The sequence below is a fragment of the Otolemur garnettii genome, unplaced genomic scaffold (assembly GCF_000181295.1).
Source record: "Otolemur garnettii isolate 467f Iridium unplaced genomic scaffold, OtoGar3 scaffold00236, whole genome shotgun sequence".
NCBI classification, from domain to species: domain Eukaryota; kingdom Metazoa; phylum Chordata; class Mammalia; order Primates; family Galagidae; genus Otolemur; species Otolemur garnettii.
The window spans coordinates 445,754-468,246 of NW_003852631.1; the positions used below are offsets into that span (position 1 = coordinate 445,754).

At 42.2% G+C, this 22,493-nt stretch overlaps 2 protein-coding genes across 2 annotated transcripts in view; one reads left to right on the forward strand and one right to left on the reverse strand.

Moving 5' to 3' along the window:
* The window catches only part of GPR87 (G protein-coupled receptor 87), a 24,206-nt gene extending 11,825 nt beyond the window's left edge, over window positions 1-12,381 (forward strand). The window contains exons 2-3 of the mRNA XM_003802184.2: window positions 6,520-6,650; window positions 11,280-12,381. Of these exons, the coding sequence (XP_003802232.1) occupies window positions 6,617-6,650; window positions 11,280-12,313 (1,068 nt within the window). The 5' untranslated portion in view covers window positions 6,520-6,616 and the 3' untranslated portion in view covers window positions 12,314-12,381. The remainder of the gene's footprint in view (window positions 1-6,519; window positions 6,651-11,279) is intronic.
* MED12L (mediator complex subunit 12 like) overlaps window positions 1-22,493 on the reverse strand; it is a 322,246-nt gene that overhangs the window by 118,853 nt on the left and 180,900 nt on the right. The gene's annotated exons all lie outside the window — the stretch shown is intronic.

Consider the following 22,493-nt stretch of genomic DNA (forward strand, 5'->3'; position numbering starts at 1 on the left):
GGAGCTGGAACACTCACCCCCCAGCATGAAGGGAGCTGGAACCCGGGGTGTCACCAGAGACTGCTGTGAGCCGGGGAGCTGGAACACTCACCCCCAGCAGGAAGGGACAACTGGAACTGTGGGATTGTTCAGCTTGGTGTTGGAAAACAGTCTCATCTTTCAGGGCAGTATCCAAATCTGGATTCCTACGTGAAATTTCCTGATGTTTTCAACATAGTCCTGGCCAGATAAAACTAGGCCTCTAGTTTGGAAGATTAGCAGTTCCTCTGCAAGCTAGACAGAGAAAACAAACTCCTACCTATGGCCAACAAAGCCCTCCCTCCTTGCTGACCTCCAAACTAAAGCCCCAGAATTGTTCTTTTTTTTTTTTTTGGTTACTCAACAGCAGGAAACAGAAAGAACTGCAATCTCAGTTTCAACTGGACTAGATACGAATCCCAGGTCTGCCCATTACTCGCTGTGTAAGCCAGAGCAAGTTAATTTAACTGTCTGAACCTTGTGTCTTCCTACACATGGAAAAGAAATAATAAAGTAGGTCACAGGGTTGCTGTGAGGATGGCTTGAGAAATCAACTACTGAGTTTGGAGTCAAAAAGAAAAGGAGAAACTGAGATGATCTCAATCCTTTTCCACCACCCTCATTTTAACAAGACAGCTTACTACCACCAACATAGAAACAGTTAGTAAAATAGCCAGAGGATGATATCAATGGGTGGCTGAGCAAAAACAGAAGGGCTCTAAGCAGCGATGCCATCTAACCTCAGGACGGGCTGGGAACCCTGGGCCAACCACAGACAGCACATTCCTCAGTGGTTTCATCAGCTCAGCTGGAGGAACAGTAGACAGGCAGCAGGACAGGAATTCTCCTGGAGCCCAGCCCTTTAATGCCACTGAAGCAATCCTCCTCTCTTCCTCCTCCTCCTCCTCCTAGCACCCCCAGTGAGTGCACAGCCGCCCCAGGAAAAGCACAGAGGCAGCCTTGAGGCCAAGGTGCAAAATGTGAAGACAAACAGCAGCAGACCCCAAATCCAACAGTCTCCAAAGATGACTGAAAGCAAAGGAAAACTCCTGCAGCAAAAGTGTCAGTCAAATGTCTCCCGTCCGAGAGGGCCACTTAAACAATCTACAATAGTCTTGGCATAAACAAGACGCAGGGATGCATTTGGCGCTGTGTCCAATCTATCAGTTGGTAAATAAATTCGACTGTGCACCTATGATGGACAACAGGAACTAATATGATTTATCCCTCCCTGGTGCAATTGTGCACGCTGATTTGGGAATGTTAGTTCATTTTAACCTCACAGCCATCCCACAACGAGTGTGTCATCAAACCCACCTTATATGTGAAATGAGGAATTGCAGGGTCAGAAAGCTGGAAAGCAACAGGGCAGGGTGGGACTCTAGAAGCTCAGAGAGCCAGGTCCTTGCTCCTGGCACTCTGCCATGGTGCCGCCAGACTTGGCTACAGGTCAGGACAGGACTTTTTTTTTTTTTTTTTTTTTAGCCCAAGCTGGGAAAATACAGTTTTAAAAACTTGGGAATTCTGCTTGACAAAATGTCTCCCATTAGTCCTATGTCTACCTCCCCCCTTCTCTGGCTTCTTCTCATCACAAGCATGTTTTTTTTTTTAAAGAGTTAGTCTGAAACTGCTGCCTGCACTTCCTCCCCTCACCAGCATCACTCAACCCTCCCCCAGTACCCGCTGCACGCACACACAGCACAGCCCCTGCAGCACTGGCAAAGACAAGGACCCCTTTGTTACTGAACCCCATCCAATGGCCCTTGGCAGTTCTGCGTCACTTGACAACCCCCACAGGAAAAACTACTCACAATCCCTTATGTTCTGGGGGAGACTAGTCACAATTCCTCACTTCTTAACCCCTCTTGTCCATTCACAGGACCTTACCCTTTTCTAGTAGTTCTCCCGCCTCTCTGGCCACCCCTTCGGGCAGTCACCCCCTTGCCCTAAGATTACTTCCCAGAACCATCTATGTCAACCCCTCTGAACTTCCCACTGTGCAGTTTCACCCTGGGCAATCTCACCCAGTCCCACGGCTTTGTCCACCACCTCTTCTTTCTCTACTGGCCTTAGACTTACAGTTGCCAGCCCAGAGCACCTCCCTGGGCTTGGACCTGTCCCTTTAATCACTTGATAGACACAACACAGGCACCATGAAATCCACCAATCCAGAAGTGAGCTCTACCCACCCCAAGATGTGCTCATCGTCCCAGGAGCTCCACATCAGGGAAAGAAACCACCACCCCCAGGAGGCCTCCAGCACGCCTCCCTTTTTAATCACCAATATCACACCAGGACTAATTCCTTAATACGCCTCAAATGTGCTACATCTCTCCATCCCTCCATGGCATGATCTTCCAGGACACTGCTCTACATCATCGTCGGCCACAGTCAGCATTACTAGACCTCGAGGAAACCTGGGCATCCCAGTTGCCCAGGAACCTGCCTAACCCTTCCGTGCCTCCCCTCAGTCTGGGTACTCTCTTTCCATAGCGTCCCAAACCTCTCACTCTGTACTGAATAGTCTGTTTACTCCTGGATTATCAAGCAGTCTCTAAACTCCTCGAGGGCAGACACATACCCTCCCCGTCTATATAATCCCCAGGGCCTGAAACACAGTAGACTCTTAGTAAATAACCTTATGAAGAAGAGATAGAGAAGTCCAAGATAGGAAAAGAAGGGAAAGAAGAAGGTCAATTAAGGAACAGGAATGGGTACGAAGAAAAGCAGGGAGCCAACCACAGGCATGTTTCAGAGTCCATAGTTTTGTTAAAGTGGGGAGAAAATTACTGGGGAAGTAAGAGGAACGTGATCTTGAATTTCATTTATGCAGTGATTCACGGACATAACTGAAGCAAAAACATTTAAACAGTACTTGGTTTATAAATGTATGTTCCATTTAACCTCATAACAATGCTATCAAGTAGGCATTATTGTACCATAATTCAAAACAGTATGTATGGGGCAAGCAGACATCCTCAAAGTTGATAGTCAACTTTTAACTACCAGAATCCAGCGTGTTTTGGTTTCTATACCTCACGAACTTTAATAAGAGTAACTCCTTGTCTTTGATCAGTAATTATAATTCAGGAACCGCCACACCACACAACATCCCAGGATTAGGGAGCAAAAGGCTACATGGGTGATTTAGAAAATCTGGCAACAGGGAGAAGAGATTTGAAAGGAATGAAGCAAGATGCAAAAGGATCCAAGAGGGAGGAGGTCAGTGCGGCTGACACAAACGTGAGGCCAGGAGGGGCTGGGGTAGAAGGTGGCTGGGGGTAGGGAGAGACAAAGGAAAGGTGTTATGCCAGGGGGAAGAAAAACAAACAACAACAAAAAACAAACAGAAAGACTGAAATAACTAGAAACACGGGGCTATGTGAGTGAAAGGACCAGAGAAGTATCAGAGGCCTGAGGGTGTAAACCAGGGGTCCTCAAACCTTTTAGACAGGGGCCAGTTCACTGTCCCTCAGACCACTGGAGGGCCAGACCCAGGGCCCCAGGACGAGTTGGCTGCTAAGCAGGACAGGCAGCGGCGGCAAAAACACCCGGCAGGCCAGATAAATGTCCTAGGCGGGCCGCACGTGGCCCGCGGGCTGTAGTTTGAGGACGCCTGGTGTAAACTCTATTGACCAACAGATGAAGCAAATGTTCGTAAATGGAGATAAAGGGAAAAGTGGTTTCTTGTACCGAAAGGGAAAGGGTTTAGATCCAGACAGTTTGAGATCACAGGCACCACTCTCCAAGTCAACAAAGAACTGGCGTTGGGGGGACGGAAGAGAGAAACTACAGGGGCTTCACAGAGAGACGGATGCAGAGCCTCCCAGCAGATGTTGAGTTCTCCAGAAAAGAGAAGCATGCAGGGCTGTGACCTAACACTGGGGGGAGGCCTTTGTTTAGAGAAAGGCAGGGCTGTGACCTAACACGGGGAGAAGGACTTTGTTTAGAGAAAGTAGATAAAGAGGAAACTCTCAGAAGCAACAGGGGGGAATAAAATACATCATTTCCCAAAGTGGATAACTAATTTGATTCCAGAAAACCCCAAATAGCATGTCTGAGAAAATTAAACGGCCAATTTTTCCATATAATTTGAGCAGAAATTATTAAGAAAATGAGAACGTAGATCCCCAGAAGTACAAATTACCAGCGGTATCCAGCGTTTCTGGATTATCAATCTAATTCCAAACGAAGGGACTCTTAAGTCCCTGGTAGAAATCACTTACCAGGCTACTCACACCAAAAGATGGAACTATTTCTAAATGTACTTTGCATTTCACTGCTTCTCAAGTAGAGGATTAGAAAATGTGCTTTTCATGTACTTTTTTTTGGGCTTAAAAACTCACAGTCAGGCCTGTTTTTATTTTTGTTTGTTTGTTGTTGAGACAGATTCTCACTCTGTTGCCCTAGGTAGAGACTCTTGGCATCATTGTAGCTCACAGCAACCTCAAACTCTTGGACTCAGAGATCTTCCTGTCTCAGTCTCCCAAGTAATTACAGTCATCCAAGGGATTACAGGCACTGCCAAGATGCCTGACTAGTTTTTCTATTTGTAGTAGAGATGGAGTCTCACTTTTGCTCAGGTTGGTCTCAAACTCCTGAGGTCAAACAATTCACCTGCCTTGGCCTCCCAGAGTGCTAGGATTGCAGGCATGAGCCATCACACCCAGCCGCTTCCTTTTTTTTTTTTTTTTGAGAAATGTCTACTGTTTTCCTTTTTGAGATACAATTTGGATACTATAATTTTCATACTTTTTAAGTGTAGAATTCAATTAATTTAAGTAAATTTGGAGATTTTTGCAACCATTGCCACCATATAGCACCTGCAGCCCCTGGCAAACCTTAATCTGCTTTCTGCCTCTGTAGATGTGGCTTTCCCGGACATCTCACTTCAGTGGTATGTGGTCTTCTGTGCCTGACTTCTTTCCCCTGCAAAATGCTTTTGAGGTTCACCCATAGGATAGCTGAATCTCCTTTCTTTCTCTCATTGAATAGTGCTCCATCATATGCCTTTCACGTTTAGTTACCCGCTCACCAGCTGGGATTTGGCTTCACTCTGCTTTTAACTCGCATGAATAATGCTGTCGTACACATTGATAACAAAGGTTCTGGATGGGCATGTTTTCATTCTCTTGGACAGACACGTAGGAGCGGACTTGCTGGGCCATAGGAAACATTTAAGTTTTAACTTTTTAAGAAACTGCTAAATTGTTTTCAGAATGGTGATACTATTTTGAGTTCTCAGCAGGAACACAGGGAGGCTCACGTTTTCCCACATCCTCAGCAACATCTGCCATCCTCCGTCCTTTTGATTTGCCGCCTTTCTGGGGACTTGGTAAGGCCCTGTGGTTTTAGACTGGGTTTCTCTCCTGACTGAAGCTGCTGGGGGTCTCTTCATGGGCTCACATCTAAACAAATCTTTTGACCATTTTTAAATCGTTTTTTTGCTGACTTCAAAAGAAGTTGTAAAAGACCCTTGCCTATTCTGCATATAAATCCTTCATCATATATGTGACATGCTAATACTTTCTCTTTTCTGTGCTCTTGATGGACAATTGTCTGCTACCTCTAGCTGTGAGGAAGGCCGTGAAGGGTAAAACTCCCAGCCCGAGAAGAGAAAAGCATAAAACTAAAGCCGCGTTTGTTGTGGATGTTCCTTCAAAATGTTCCCATCAGAAGTTGGATTCACGCTTTTGAAGTGGACTGAAATCCTAAGTTTATTGTTATAAAGTCTAAAAAATGGATTGCTTTAATCGTTCTCCCCAGTAAACTATAATAAAGCCGGGTAGATCATTCCTTGTCTTAGATTAAAAATAATAAATACTGCTCCCCAAAGGAAGCGACTCCACGAGCCCTACTCCTTGCCTGTGCTCCATTAAATGCCTTTCGAATAGTGCAAACTCTTAGTCTTGCCTCCAATAGGCCCTTTCCCTGCTGACTCAGAGACAAAAGTAACTGCTTACACCACACAAAAGTTTGTTTTGTACTCGGACAGAACGAGGTTACTTGGGTTCTCTCTGAGCAACATGCAGTGAGTGGATCTAAGGATCCTACGTTATTTCATTTCGTGAGAAATGAAACAGTGTCACTTCCCCCACAGTAACTGTGCCCTAAGCACATTTTCGTTTAGCTGCACTCTGCACCACAGTTCCCAGGTTTTCTTCTCTGACTGGTCAACACTGGAGGGAAACCAGAAAACAGGGAAGAGACGCAGCTGCAGAGAAGGAGCGAGGAGACAGCGCTGCCCCCAAGTCAGTATCACGTGTCATCTCAGCTCTAGCAAAATGCTGGGAAGCTCAGGAAAGCTACAGTGTTTAGCCAAAATCACAGGCCAGACATGGCCTGACAAAGACACATCGGACTCCCCCGTGTGTCACAAGTACTGATATCCAAAGGGTATGTGTTTTCTGACTAGTGGAAGCCAATGATTTTTTTTTTAATTAACAAGATCAAAATAGTGTATGTTCACATTCCTTCCCAAATGTTCATTCTTCTCCCCAGAAATGAAGCCAGGAATAACCTATGCTGAGCCGATGCCTGAATCGTCCCCAAGTGTTTCCTGACACCCATTTTTGCTTCTCCACGGTACAAGTACAGAATGGGGCTCAACTTTACACTCGCAAAGTTACCAAGTAAGCCGCGGGAGAAGCTGCAAAGAACATCTCACTCTGCCAATGCTTCTGGTTTACGCTGTGTGACATGTTGTGGGGTGTGGGGGGTGTGGATAATAGTTACAGAATTAACTACCCAAACAAACCAACATTTAGCCTTGGCTTTCTTTGACTAGGTATAAAACAGTGAACTCGCAAGCTGCTATCACTGAGATACGTTTAACTGGCTATTATTTCATTTTAAACTTTGTTTCATGGAGACACCAACTCTAAAATGGCGAGTATGATGACATGAATAACATAGGAGGAATATTTTTAATCCCAAACTAAATTACCTACTACTTTCTAGATTGGATAGTCTAAACCAAGGTTCGCTGAGGTTCTCCAGGAGGCTAAGGACAATAGCTACTGACTGTCAGAAAATGATCACCAGGGCAGCGCTGCCATGGCAGTGACACCCTATAATTTGCATGACTTTATTATTTCATTCCCACCTGGCAGGTAGTGCAGTGACATATGTTGATACTTTCACATCTTGTGCCAAAGAGTGATGTGCTAGGGAGCAATCATGTAACTTTACCCAAGGCAAAAGTGCCAAGATCCTGGCCACTCTCTCTGTCACTCACAATGTGACTCTATTAACAAGTCATGTTGCAATTAGTGCCTTCTGCTACAGAGTAAACACCTACTAAGTATCATACACTGTGTTCACAATAATGCTTACAAAGCGTTTCGTTCTCAGAATACCCAGCCAAATGACAATGTATTCCATTTTACAAAGTCAACAAGCACCTAAACTAGCATTGTTAGGGCTTGCCGCAGTTACGAAAATTCTCTGTGTTTGCACTGGCCTATACAGCAACCACGGTGGGTCCTGGAAAACCTGCATGTGCCTGGCAAACTGAAGAACTGAATTTTTGAAATTGTGCTAAATCTTAATTTGACATTTTGTGGTTAGTGCCCCATCTGCCTACAAAGCCCAGGCACTCCCCCAGCACACACAAGCACAGACATATACATTCCCCCTACACAGCCAGCCAGCCAGGCCCCTCCACTTCACACACACACAGCCCTCGTGCATAGCACACAATAGCGGACTATGAAACTTGAGTTCTTATGTCATGACATTCGTTAACTGAAAAGGATATGGGAGAGGGAGAGTGGGAGAAACTAAAAGAGGTTTCCCTCTCACCACTCTGTATCAAGCCCAGCACCAAACAATACAGGGAATGCTGGCCGAGCTGCCATCCTATGAATTGTATATGAGAAAATAGCCTTTATACTATAAAACAGGTTCTAATTTCTCTTAATTGAATTTGGCCAAGTTCCTTATTGGCAGTGAAGAACCTGATGAGACTGCCCAGGTGAAGAAACCTACTCACTTTCAATGGTCCACGGTCCTGCGTGGGAATATTGTATCAAAAATGCTCTGAGTCTACCCATAAGTCTGGGGAAAATTTAAGGCAGAGATGGAGAAGAGAAGAAATGATGGAGAGAAGAAAAGAATATAACAGACTTAAGAATAGAACATAGATTTAACTGTGAAAAAGGTATCAATCACACAAAACTCTCAATACTGCTTTGAGCTTTCCAGAGCAACCCACAGATGGCTCATTTCGCTTCTCAGAAAATATCTTTTCTCTCCACTACCACACTGGCTCACAAAATAACCCATCACAGACTTTAACCACTCATTTGTTTAAGCTGCTTTGTAAATGTGGAATTTATGAATGAAGTATTAACTAGGCTCAGGCCTATTCCACTGAATTAAGAAGTCCTGTCTTCCACACTGTTAATCTTACACAGTAAACTCAGGAAGCTAGTATTGGGAGGAGGCCCAATCAGCAGGTTGAACCAGACTGTCTCAGAGCCACCAAACAGTTCAACAACCACTCTAGAAAATAGGCCAGTAGTGTCTGACATTTTTAATTTACAAGATAGAGTATACACATGAACCTTTTTGACACTGTGTTTTAAAACTCTATCTTTAATAATAGCCATAATTGTCGGGTAAATGATCATTTAATAAGAGTGCCGGTTCATATAATTAAACTTTAAACTATTATAATGATAAGGCTGAACAGACACTCCATCTCTAAGCAACCCTGGGAAGTACAGGTTCTTACGTTGCAATGCAAAACCCAACACTAGCAGTTAAAAACACCCTGTGCTGCGGCCCAAGTGAACTCTTCTGTGTGCATTTACAATGGCCATGAAAGGCAATTCCTTAAGGAAATGTCACAGGGCACAGTCATCACTTCAGGAGATAATGCAGCTGGTCCTTTTCATACTGTGTCCCTCAACTGCACCCTTTACTCTCATTAAATCTCACTTGACCTGTCTCTACTTCCCCAAGGGTGCTACCCTCGCTCAGGTGAAAGTGATTGCTAATATTATTAATTTAAGCAGGTAAATTAATTCAAGCCGACATCTTAACCTAGTTAAAAGTACACACCTTGAGAAGCTTCTAATGGCAGTGATACTGATTTGTATCTCTGGTGCAGAAATGGCCAAGATGACAACATTTCATTAAGTCAAAACAGGCTTAAATAATACCGTCCAAGGCAACATTTGAGGGAGTAATACAGATGGCAGCTGAATCAGGCATTTTAACTTGTAAAGCTTAATAATATTGTAGGTCTCATAACAGGCTAGTCCAGCTATAAATTACTAGCCGGTGTAAGGATACTCAGGCCAGGAAAACCAGTTTTTTTGAAACACTCATGGTGAGGAACAAAAGGGAAGGAATTAGAAGAACAAAGTTACCCCAGAAGAGCCTGTACTTAACATTTTAAGCCACAATTTAAAAACCTGTGTTTGGATTAAAATCATCAAAAGTACCTTTACTGTTTCCCTTCTTCAAACAAGGGAACCAAAATAGATACTAAACTATCTGTCACATAGGGAAATGAGGGTTAAATTTATATTGTTCCCTCTCCAATAAAAGCATCCCAAAACATATTTGTAACCACAGTAAATAATGTTAGAGAGAAGTAAATGTTCAGATGACCTTGTTTCTAACCTTATATCCAAAAAATACATTTATACATTAATTGCATTAGTTCGGTTTCTCCCCAAAAGCAGATGACCATCATGACTGATGACCAACAGATACATTGGGGAAAATGGGTGCAGGCAGAGGGTTGGGACAGCCTTCCAGCCACCCAGACAGGAGAGAAAGAAGACAGAAGGCTGAATACGAGAGTCAGACTGTAATACAGCATGAAGACAGTGTGAAGATTGATAAGTAGTCCTCCAGCTAAAATCTTTCATCAAGGGCACCCCCCTTCTTGCAAAAGCAGAATTATCATAGTACCCCTGCTGTGCTCATTATGGGCTGAGAGTAGTCCCTGGAGAGCAGAGAAGCAAAACCTTGGCGGTAGATCCAGAACACAAAGCAGAAGCTGTCCATCCATCAGAGTCTCCCCAGCAGTGGACAGGAGAGGCCCATGTTCGTTGCTGCCACACAAATCAAATGCTAACTCATTTCACTGATTGTATGATAGAGTGATTTGGTATTGGTCTTTAATACCACAAACTAAAAATTCCAAAAAAAAAAACAGACAGTCTGGGGGGAAAAAAATCTATAATAAATTCAATAGATGCAATCTAGCCTTGTAAATAAGAAAAGTGTAGCAGCCCGCAATTACTTTTAACAAGGTGTCCTTCTTGTAAACTGTAAAACTTAATTACTAAGAAGGAGAAAACAAAAATCAGCATTTCTCACTCAACAACAGAGAAAAACATATTTGTGGATGTTCTCAACTAGACTAACACATTTTAAAGAAAAATACAGTAGTGTATAAATATTTATAATGATCACCAGTCACTTCAGACCTACCTATCATAACATAGCTTCTACTAAGGTGAAAATAGAACTAAGAGGGGTGGCGCCTGTGGCTCAAGGAGTAGGGCACCAGCCCCATACACCGGAGGTGGTGGGTTCAAACCCAGCCCCAGCCAAAAAAAAAAAAAAAGAACTGTAAAAAAATAGAACTAAGAGGATCAGCAAGAGAGATCTACTTCTACCCAGGATATTTTCTGTTTGTTAATTTAGATGACAGTAGATCTTCTTTGTATTTAAGAAGAAAAACTGCCAAAGCATTTTCTTTTATTCCTAACAATGGAAGCTAAAGAGTCTTAAGTGCCGTAAGAAAGTGACAGTCACAAAACTCGAAGTGACTCCTTAGTCTTACTCCTTCTCAATTCCTAATGCTTATTAAACAATGTTAAATTGAGGGAAGAAAAAAGATATATTCACAGAGTACCGAAGCCTAAGCTGAAAGAATAAGCATAGGCTAGCCATGTAGTTTTCTTGGGATAGGAAATTTCAATTTTTTGGTCCAAGGTTTTATGTATGGCCCTATTTGTATTGATATCAAACACTGCAGTCAAAATCAAGATGATGTTTACCTCCAAAAGGTTGACACAGGGATCAGAAATATTACCCAAGGGATTTGGTGTAGGGGAGGGGGTTTGGGGACTGGAGGTCACCAATTCTTTGGCCACTAACAATGCACTGAATTGATATCTGAGGACGTCCACGGGCTCCCGGGAAATGACAAGCATTCGGCCTGTGAAGGGGCCCAGTGGTCTGGGGGCAGGGCAATGACAAGCACCAAAGTGACGCCTCCCCACTTCCTCCCACAGATTCCGAGCTGCACGGCCCCACTTCCAGTAACGTGAGCGATGGACCTGGAAGGAACACGACCCATAACAACGAATTTGACACTATCGTCCTGCCTGTGCTGTACCTCATAATATTTGTGGCAAGCATCTTGCTGAACGGTCTAGCAGTGTGGATCTTCTTCCACATTAGGAATAAAACCAGCTTTATATTTTATCTGAAAAACATAGTGGTTGCTGACCTCATAATGACCCTGACATTTCCCTTCCGAATAGTCCATGATGCAGGATTTGGCCCTTGGTACTTCAAGTTCATCCTCTGCAGATACACCTCGGTTCTGTTCTACGCAAACATGTATACTTCCATAGTGTTTCTTGGGCTGATCAGTATTGACCGCTACCTGAAGGTGGTGAAGCCCTTTGGAGACTCGCGCATGTACAGCATAACCTTCACCAAAGTTCTTTCGGTGTGCGTTTGGGTGATCATGGCTGTTCTGTCTGTGCCAAACATCATCTTAACGAACGGTCAACCGACCAAGGACAATGTTCACGACTGCGTGAAACTCAAAAGTCCCTTGGGGGCCAAATGGCATGAGGTGGTCACCTATGTCAACAGCTGCCTGTTTGTGGTTGTGCTGGTGATTCTGATCGGATGTTACATAGCTATATCCAGGTACATCCACAAATCCAGCAGGCAGTTCATCAGTCAGTCAAGCCGAAAGCGGAAACACAACCAGAGCATCAGGGTGGTTGTGGCCGTGTTTTTCACTTGCTTTCTACCCTATCACTTGTGCAGAATCCCTTTTATTTTTAGTCACTTAGATAGGCTTTTGGATGAGTCCGCACACAAAATCTTGTATTACTGCAAAGAAATGACGCTTTTCTTGTCCGCGTGCAATGTGTGCCTGGATCCAATAATTTACTTTTTCATGTGTAGGTCATTTTCGAGAAGGCTCTTCAAGAAATCCAATATCAGAACCAGGAGCGAAAGCATCAGATCACTGCAAAGCGTCAGGAGATCGGAAGTCCGCATATACTACGACTATACCGATGTGTAGGCCTGCTCTCTTATTTGTTGGAATCAATGTGTACAAAATGTAAATAAATGTTTGTTTTCATTATCCTTGTTGGAGAAATTTAAAAGAAACATACTACAATGGCATGAAGTTGGGGCATAACTTGGAACTAAAGAAAACTATTGAAGCACAGCAAAAAGTGAGAAAAACGTGAGGTAGGGCCCTGCTGAGTGGCAGTTTCCAAACTGGACCCTGTGGAGCAGAGCAAAAGGGCAGTGCCAGTACACTCACTGTAGCCGCCCTCCGGGGAACGCTGCCACTCTGAACCTTTCCAGAATACGAAAGGACAGAGAAGAAAATTCTATTTAGTCGTGTGGTTCAAGATTTGGGGGGAAATACTGTTTTCGATACACCAGGTATAACAGAGGATATGTTGGTACTAAGCCTTCTGTCATTGCATCTATGAACGAAGCCTTTGCCCATCACCCCACTGGTGCATGCGTACTTTTATAAAGACTTTAGTTTTAATGTCCTCTATGTCCAGGTCCACCTTCAAGGGTCCAAAAGCTAACAGGAACGGGCTGGGAGAAAGAAGGCTTCAGCTTCTGTACCTTGTGGCTCCAGAGATATATGTAGCCTCCTTCCTCTGGTAAGATTGTACCCAATGCCAATGATCTGATGAGTAGCCTCTGAAGCTCTGCAAACATCTCAGGGCAAAGGAGCCATTCTAGTCCTTTCTCTCTGTCTGGGTTTAGGGGAAGGAGTGGCCTGGGAAACCTGGGAAGCCTCAGGAAGAGCAGACTCAGAGCAGACTCAGAGCTGGCTAGCAGAGGTTATATGGTCATCAGACAGGTACAGATGAAAGTCCTGAGACTTTGGACAAGCAACTTAATGCTGTTTGAGCCTCAGTTTCCTCATAGGTAAAGCCCTCCCAGAGAGCTAAGATTACATGCCTGGCCATCCAGTAATATATTTGAAAAGAATGAACTCAATGAACTGGTTTTAAACAGGCTATTTCAGAGAAAAAGCATTCCACTGAATATTAAGAAAAGTAGATTTTGGATAAAGTTTATATTTGCCATTATTATACCCTTATGATGCATTTATTTATTTATTTATTTATTTAAGACAGAGTCTCACTATGTCACACTGGGTAGAGTGCTATTGAGTTACAGCTCACAGCAACCTCAAACTCTTGGACTTAAGTGATTCTCTTGCCTCAGCCTCCCAAATAGCAAGGACTACAGGGCGCCATAATGCGTGGCTTTTTTTTTTTTTTTTTGGTAGTTGTCATTGTTGTTTAGCAGGCCCGGGCTGGGTTCAAACCAGGTGTTTGTGGCCGGCACCCTAACCACTGAACTATGAACGCCAAGCCCTTATGATGCATTTAAATCTTCATGTGAGAAGGGAAATAAGCAGGCGTGATTAGCAACCATATTCAGGCTGGGTGTGGTGGCTCATGCCTATAATCCCATCACTTTGAGAGGTTTGGGTGGGAGGATCGCTGGAGGCCAGGAGTTTGAGACCAGCTGAGCAACACAGTGAGGACCCATCTCTTCACAACAGAAGAGAATAGCCAGGTGGGGTGGGGTGAGTCTATAGTCCTAGCTATTCCAGAGCTGAGGCAGGAGAATCACTTGGGCCCAAGAGCTTGATGTGCCAGTGAGCTATGATGACACCACTGCACTCTAGCCAGGACAACGGAGTGAGATCTTGTCTCAAACAAAACAAAGCAAAAACCAAAAACAAACAGAAATTAAAAAAAAAAAAAAAACTCTTCACATTAATCTGAAATTAATAAAAATGAAATAAAGAGAAACAGAAAAAGTATATTTGTTTATATTGATGCATCCTCTAGCCATCTGATAGTCTATTTATTTTAGAAAACTATTGGTAAAAGTAGTCTTTCCTTTCAACTTATATCCCATCTTTACTAGGGATATAACTAGTTTGAAAATAATATAATCATAAGTTGAATGACAGATTTCAATACATCAAATCAAAAAGCACAGGAGTAACCTTTTAAATCTGAGACCACTTTCTCCTTGAATATTAACCTTTCAGCCTCCTTTTGCGAAACCATCCATTGCATGAGCGTTGATAAGTGTCTGAGTTCTTCCTAACTCTGTTCTAGCAGCCAGGGGAGCTAAGGCATGCTTGCTGACTACAAGAGGACATTATGGTTAATACACAAAACACACACACATCTCACAGAACACGGTAACACTTCACTTAGACGCTTGTAAAACTGTCTGCAAAATCTTAAAAAGCTAACATGAGCAAAAACAGAGAGTGTAAAAATAATTCAGCCTAAGGATGACTACCACAGTGACGTACAAAAACAGGATTCAGGGACTAGGAAGTATGTAGTAAGCCAGGTTTGGCAGAGGAGTTGGTAACAAAGGAGTAAATAGGATTATATAAAGAATGCTCTCAAAATATCTACCTCTCCATCAAGATTCCAATTCTACAAATACAACAGGCACTTGGATCCCCCTCTTGGTCATGTGCATAGCTACCCCAGGCCCCAACTGTGTGCCACTAAGCTAGATTAATAGCTGTTATTTCCAATCAGGTAATGAGAAAAGGCAGCTTGGAAGGCTAATTCCTTTCTCCACCTTCGCCAGACTGCCCAGGAGTGACAATGACCTCACAGAGAAAGAAGGAACAGCACTACAGCTGGGAACGGACCTCAGTACACCATGTCTTAGCCTCCCAGTCCTCTGCTTCTCTCCATCCGACAACTTCCAGTCAAAACTCTCAAAAAGGATGTTACTTCACGGTCTATGTGTGCTATTAAGTGTCTAGCTTCCATAGATCCAAAGAACAAGAACCCACCCTCTTCAATAGCATCAACCAGGTCCACTCAGCACTCTGGAATTTGCCAAGTACTTCTCTAACTCTATCCCAGACCATACCAAATCATCTAATTCAAGTCTAAATTATCGTAAGGGTTTAAAATATTTTCAATCCCATTTTAATGTTTCTCTTTCTTTTTCTTGAGAAATAATCTCACTCTGTCACCCTCAGTAGAGTACTAGAGCATCATTAGAGCAAGCATTACAGCAAGCTCAAACTCTTGGGCTGAACAGATGATTTTGTCTCAGCCTCCCAAGAAGCTGGGACTACAGGTGCCTCATCACATTGCCCAGCTATTGTTAAAGACCAGATCTTGCACTTGCTCAGGCTGGTTGAGCTCAAGCAATCCACTGGCCTTGGCCTCCCAGAGTGCTAGGATTACAGGTGTAGCCCAAGGTGCCCGGCCTCCCATTTTAATGTTTCTAAAACTAGATTACTTTAACTATTATACATATTTAATGTGATGGCAGTTTTATTTCATTAAAATGGCATTATTAAATCAATGGGACATCTTAAAACATTGGCTTAAAAAACAAAAAAGAAATTATTACGTTATTATCCCCATTTTTTAGAAAAGTCTCACGATAAAAATGATCAAAATCACACAGCTTACATTTTATACCAATTCCCACATTGGTCACAAAAGTTATCTATGTAGGCCAACCAAGAGTAAATCATTTACATGATCAAAATAACAGCGTTAGGAATAATGTCAACAATGAAGCTACTGTCAGAAGTCATATAACACTCTGTTAATGATGAATTTAAAAAAATGCTGGGTGGTGCCTGTGGCTCAAGGAGTAGGGCGCCGGCCCCATATGCCAAGGGTGGTGGATTCAAACCCAGCCCTGGCCAAAAACTGCAAGAGCTGCCAAAAAAAAAAAAAAAAAAAACCTTAAAAAAATAAACAAATCCCCAAAACGGAAGACTGGGGTAGGGAGAGTGGGGGCTGGGGACTATGCTTCCTACTTGGGTTCCCTCCCACCACCACCACGGGAGGGTCTGTTCACCCTCTTGCTCATCTTTTTTATCAATCTTCCTCCTTTTCAATTAACTCTATCATGTCACTTAAAAAAAAAAAAAATTCTATTTGGGATCTTACCTCAGCGGTTAGGGCAGCGGTCACATACACCAGGACAGGCAAGTTCAAACCCGGCCCTGTTTTGGGGCATTTAATAATGCCATTTTAATGAAATAAAACTGCCATCACATTAAATATGTATAATAGTTAAAGTAATCCAGTTTTAGAAACATTAAAATGGGAGGCCGGGCACCTTGGGCTACACCTATAATCCTAGCACTCTGGGAGGCCAAGGCCAGTGGATTGCTTGAGCTCAACCAGCCTGAGCAAGTGCAAGATCTGGTCTTTAACAATAGCTGGGCAATGTGATGAGGCACCTGTAGTCCCAGCTGTTACACAACAATGACAACAACAACAAAAAAATAGCCTGGCATTGTGGCAGGAGCCTGTAGTCTAGCTACGTGAAAGGCTGAGGCAAGAGAATCACTTAAGGCCCAAGAGTCTGAGGTTGCTGTGAGCTGTGATGTCACAGCACTCTACCAAGGGGGGCATAGTAAGACTCTGTCTCAAAAAAGAAACAGAAAGAAGAAAGAAAAAAAAAATCTATTTGCTTTTTTAAGATGAACTGATAATTTAGAAGTAGCCTCAAATTTGATGTCTAAAATGTCTTATTCAGGAATTTTAGATTACATTCACTATTTCAGAATCCTCTTAGGTAGCAATAAATATTTATTCTTCCAGTTATGTAGAAGAAAAACACATTCCGGAAATTTCCAAATGGAAAATTTTCTATTCTTCACAAAAGTAATTCAAGGAAGTTAATCTTTTAGAAAATCTTCCATTGTGTTTGTTACTGACTCTGCTGTATTCATTAAACTATAAATATTTTATTCTCATTTGTAAACAGCATGTTACGTCAGTAGCATTTTGTTTCTAAACCAAAGCTGCAAAAGAATGGTGCCTTAGGGAAAAATTTAGGGTAAATACCCAAGACAAAATTGAGTGTGTGTGCGTGTGTGTGTACATATGTGAAAATCAGAAAACACAGCTTAAACATAAAGAAATTTGATGACCACCAAGGGGAAATGTGACATACCAGGGGAAAATAAACTTAGGGGAAAAAGGACAAAATAAAGTTTGTGGACCACTTAAGTCTCCTAAATAGAGATTCACCCCAGACTAAACACAACAAGAAGCAAATTAACAAATCAGTAAATACCGACTAGGCACGTACATACAGAAAGACACTGTACTCAGAACAGTATCAAATAATTTTTGGATATTCCTAAGTAACTTCTAAAAATAACTACTTCTTAAGATCGAACATTTTCACATTTCAACATAATACAAGTAAGTACCTGGTAGATGCAGGATTTAACACACTTCCCAGCCCTCTACCACCATCTAGTGGTCAAATTCAGAAAACAGGTAAAGAAAACTCAATTTTTGTCCTGTTACAGCATGGGACTTATAATACTTAACACAGCCTATTAGCCCTTTGCTACGGTCTTCCTTTAGATATCTTTATTAGTGCTAATGTACACAAATGTATATCCTCAAGCTATCTAAAATAAAAGGAGTAATTAATACCTTCAAGAACTCAACTTACAGATGCATAATAAAAAGAACAAAAACTAAAAAGGCTGTAATAAAACAAACTGCATGATGGGAAACGCTACATATATTACTTTCTAAATTAACGCACTGAAAAATTAAAAACAAAGCATAATTTATCTATGGCTTCAAAAGTACACAAAAATCATTATCAGAATTTAAAAGGGAGAGATAAGACTCTCAGTGTTGAACAAAATTTCCCATCAGCTTGTCAAGGAACTCATGAGATACAAATGGCAACTTTCACTTTGAATACACTTAATTTTTTCTTAGAAACTATAACAGTAAGAAGTCCTTTAAAATGATTGAAATGAGCCAGGCATAGTAGCTCATGCCAGCAATTCTAGAGGTATAAAAGGCTGAAGCAGGGGGATCACCAAGGTCAGGTGTTCAACACCAGCCTGACCAAGACCAAGACCCCTGTCTCTACAGAAAATAGAAAAATTGGTGGGTACTTTAGCGTTTGCCTGTAGTCCCAGCTGCTCCAGAGGATCAATTGAACCCAGAGGTTGTTGTGGCCTAGGATGATGCCATAGCAATCTAGCTTCAGAAACAGAATGAGACTCTGTCTCAATCGATCAATAGAAATAAAATGATTAAAATAATAAAGTATGGCTCTTAAACCACACATCCTTTTTTCTCTTCATTTGGAAAATCAAGACACAGAACTCAACTGGAAATCTCTTTTATTTCCAACAATCTAGGTAGACATTTATAATAACAGTAAACTAGCCAATTTCCCTTTGAATGATGCCCAAGTGTAGCGACTATTAGAATTGAGCCGCATGTCTGATTGAATCAGCTTATGAACAAAGGTCTGAAAATAATCACCAGTTTTCCCGGAGCCTCTAAATCTAGGTGTAGGTTTAAATATATACAAGACTCAACAACACTCTGGACACATTTACATATCTATTACACATATGCAAACATATAGCATGTATAATTAGGGCTAATGGGCTTAGTATAAAGAATGTGAATCGGCCTCTTACCCTGATAGCTTTTAAATAGTCTTAAGAAACTGGATCCAATGCTTAATTAAGATTTTTACTTCTACCCTAAACAAAAATATCTTCATTAACATTAAAAGCAATTTGTCAATTACCAATAATAAATTATCCTTATGTGTTTTTCGACACAGAGAGACAGTTGTCATTTTGCTTTTTAAGTTTGAATCTTTTGTGTTCCCAATGTCATGAAACATCTCAAGTTTACTGTGAAGTTACTTGTAAGTATCACTTTCTCTGGAACATCTCATCCATTCGTCACAGCAACTTCGTTCACTGATGTCTGTAAATTCACCTTCACTGAGTCCATCTGACTGCACGTAGAGAGGTAACATCTCCACCGTCCACTATTCTTCTATAATTCCATTTACATTTGATAAGAATTTCACTTCTTGTGTTATTGATGCAGGACAGGTGGCACCAAGACCTGCCTCCCTAGCCCTGGTGGTGTTGGTGCAGCTGTAGCTGGCAGTGAAACCAGCAAGCTGAAGGGTAGGCAGGGGGGTCCTGGGAGGCTCCAGTAGCAAGAAGGGCCAGACACCTGCAGGGGAGACACTGGCGCCTTGCTGTGTCCTCCCAGTGTACTTCTGACTGGCGGATTTCATGTGAGTTTCCAAGGCCTGAGAGTTCACTTGACAGCTGGACAGCTGGCTATACCTGAGAAAGACCCAGCCCTAAACGTAAACATTGAGTTCTGGCAAAACAACCCCCTGCGACTATATATGCCCCTGAGCAGAGAGCCCTAGACAGACTTCGGAGCAAGAGAGCTTGTTCCCCACCTGGGTTCTATTTGCCAGAAGCTTCAGTTTTTGAGGTTTTTGTATTCTGTGTTTCTGTGGATAAGTCCTGTCTTACCAAGATCTGTGGTCCTTTGATTCATTCTTTGAATCGCCGAGACCAACAACCTGAAACTCCGGTATCCTTATCACTTTTCATTTCTTTCCTGCACTGTCATCTTTGTTGGTCAACTCTCCTTGGATTATCTCTTGGGGGTTATCACCGGCAAACAAGGAGACAACACAACTACACACTTTGCTGCCTGTGCATGAACTGACAATAGAGGAACAGTGACCAATCGCTAATAATCTCAGTCACTGTGAAAGGAGTGCCAGGATTCATCGCTCATGTATGTTATTGTCACAATGATTTGGGAATGGGAGAGATAGCGTGAAATTTGTACTTTCTGTAATTGCTCACAGTTAACATACGGTGGCACCTAAAACCTGAACAGCGTTTCCAGGAAACTGGTATTATTTAACTAATAAAATATATGTATGTCAGAAATGTGAATCAGGAACTGCCTACCCATCTCTAAGTATATAACCAATAAGTTGTACCTTAGGTTTTCTGTAATAATATGTGATATGCAAATATTTAAGCACAACTATTTGAGAAGTAGTGGTCAGATACTTGCACTTATACAAAGAATTATGTAAATTGACCAGCAACAAGGGTTACTTAGGAGCCAAATGCTACTGGTGTCATTATCATTGGTGATGTGGCTTTCCAAAATGAGTTATTCTTGGAAGACTCCAAATATAAAGAGAATTTAATAGATAGTAGCTATGTTCTTGAAAAACTATAATTGGTGTATATTAAGACAGACAAAAATGTGTTTTATGTGTAAAGAAGACTTAAATTTCAGACTTACATATTGAGAAACAAGTTTTTCACCAACAAGAAAGTTAATGGGATAACAAGGAACCCAGGGGACCCATGAGAAGTGTAGGCAGCTCTGCCCGGTCAGGCTGCTCACACTTTGCATGGTATCAAGCACTCAGGGCTCCAGTCTTCAAACGTAAAGAGTAAAAAAAAAGAACCCCAAAACTGTCAAAAAATGCCAGCTAGACACCAACGCCTACATTGAGTACCTAGATCTGAATTTCTGAAGTATTTGTAGACAGACAACAGAATATGCCCTACACTTCAAACAATATAGAAACCTAAGCCTCTAGACATCCGTAAGTCCTGATTAAATTTGGGATGGGATAAAGTATTAACAATAGATAAATAAATCAATTATAAGACAATCGTTTTTATTCCTAATTATACATAATCACAAAAATGGGAAAAAAGAACCAAACCAATTAATTCTACAGTTTACATATACAGTTCGTTAGATGCCTGCTTTGAAGTTCAATGTTTCCTGAAAATGCTGTTTGGAAGGTAACTGTAGATATCCCATAGAAATGATTAAAATGGTAAGTTTAAAATAATGTTAATACTAATAATGATCAAATCATATACAATGCTCATCTGTCCCTGTACTGAGTGTTTTATACATATAAACCTTTCAATCTCTATAACCCTACATAGTGGGCACCGTATTACTACAACATTTTACAGATGAACAAACTGGCCTACACTAGCTACGGGCCTATGGCTGGCAAGAAAAGTGATGGTGACAGGTTATGAAGCTGGGAAGTCTGACTCCAAATTCCATGCTGTAACCAAGCCTGCGTCACTATCTCTGCCCGCCCCATCCAAGGAGGTTCCTTACCCTTGGGTTCATGTAACAGGGTTCACACACACCCAGGCACCTCAACCGGAAATCTGAGTCCTCGCTGTTCCTCATCCCAGTAACAACCCTACATCAAATCCTGCCGCCCCATCCTCAGAAATGGCAGACAAGCCACGTCTCTGCCCTGCCTGACCCTACACCTGGCACCGCTCAGCCTCAGGGAGAGGTGGTGCACTTCAGAGATGAGCAAGAATGGTCAAGGTGGGCAGACCCGGGTCCCACCTCCCATTGCAAGGAAAAAATAAACCCACTGCCATGATTTTAAACTGAATGCACTACTGCTTGAAACCTGGAGTGTTTACTCTTTTTTAGGACTTTAAATACAAAATGGTTATTTTCTAAGAAAATAAAAATAGTTAATGTTTATTAAACACTCCCCACATACCAGGCACCCAACCTGTAACAACCCTGTTAATCCTCACAACAAACCTATGAGGAAGTATTAGCATTAACCCTCGTTAGTTAGAGATGAAGAAGTTAAATAACTTTTCCAAGGTCACACAGTTAATAGAGGCTAGTGGTGGCATCTACACCTAAGCAGGCTGGCTCCAGAAGCCTGGGTTTTAACCACAGCTCAATACTAAAATGAAGTGCATTCCCCAAGGTAATAGTACCCATGTTACCAAAGGTCTTGCTAAGTATTTATGTTACCAAGTGCTATTAATACAAACTATATCAATGCTATAAATACGTCTGGGGTTAAAGCTGGGAAGCTCTCCCAAGTACAACCTGAATAAACTGCATCATATTAAGAGAACATTAAGTCGATCCCGTCATGCATTTTTGATAATTTTATTTTCTTATAGTAAGAATGGCTATGTGACTTATTGTCAGAACCTGGACATCTGTGAGAGTGAAAGTGTCAATTGCCACATTGGGACAGCAGGTGTAAATAGAGCAGTGTGGGCAGGAAAGCACATGTGGTCTCAAGTTCACAGCACACATGTAAAGGTAGGCCCACGTGAGAATCACATTACCTAGAAAAGCAGGCAGCTCAAGACAGAGACAGGGACCTTGATGAATCCAACCGCCTCACCAACGAGAAGCCTCCACTGTGAGGCTCAGTCTGCCCAGCTAGCTAACACTAAGTGTGAACCCCAGATGCTGGACTAGCAGCTATTCAAGAAAAATCTCTAATGGATGCCTGGAAGCATGGATAATGGTTTTCTGAGTTAGTGCTTTTTGCTTGTGGTTTTGCTT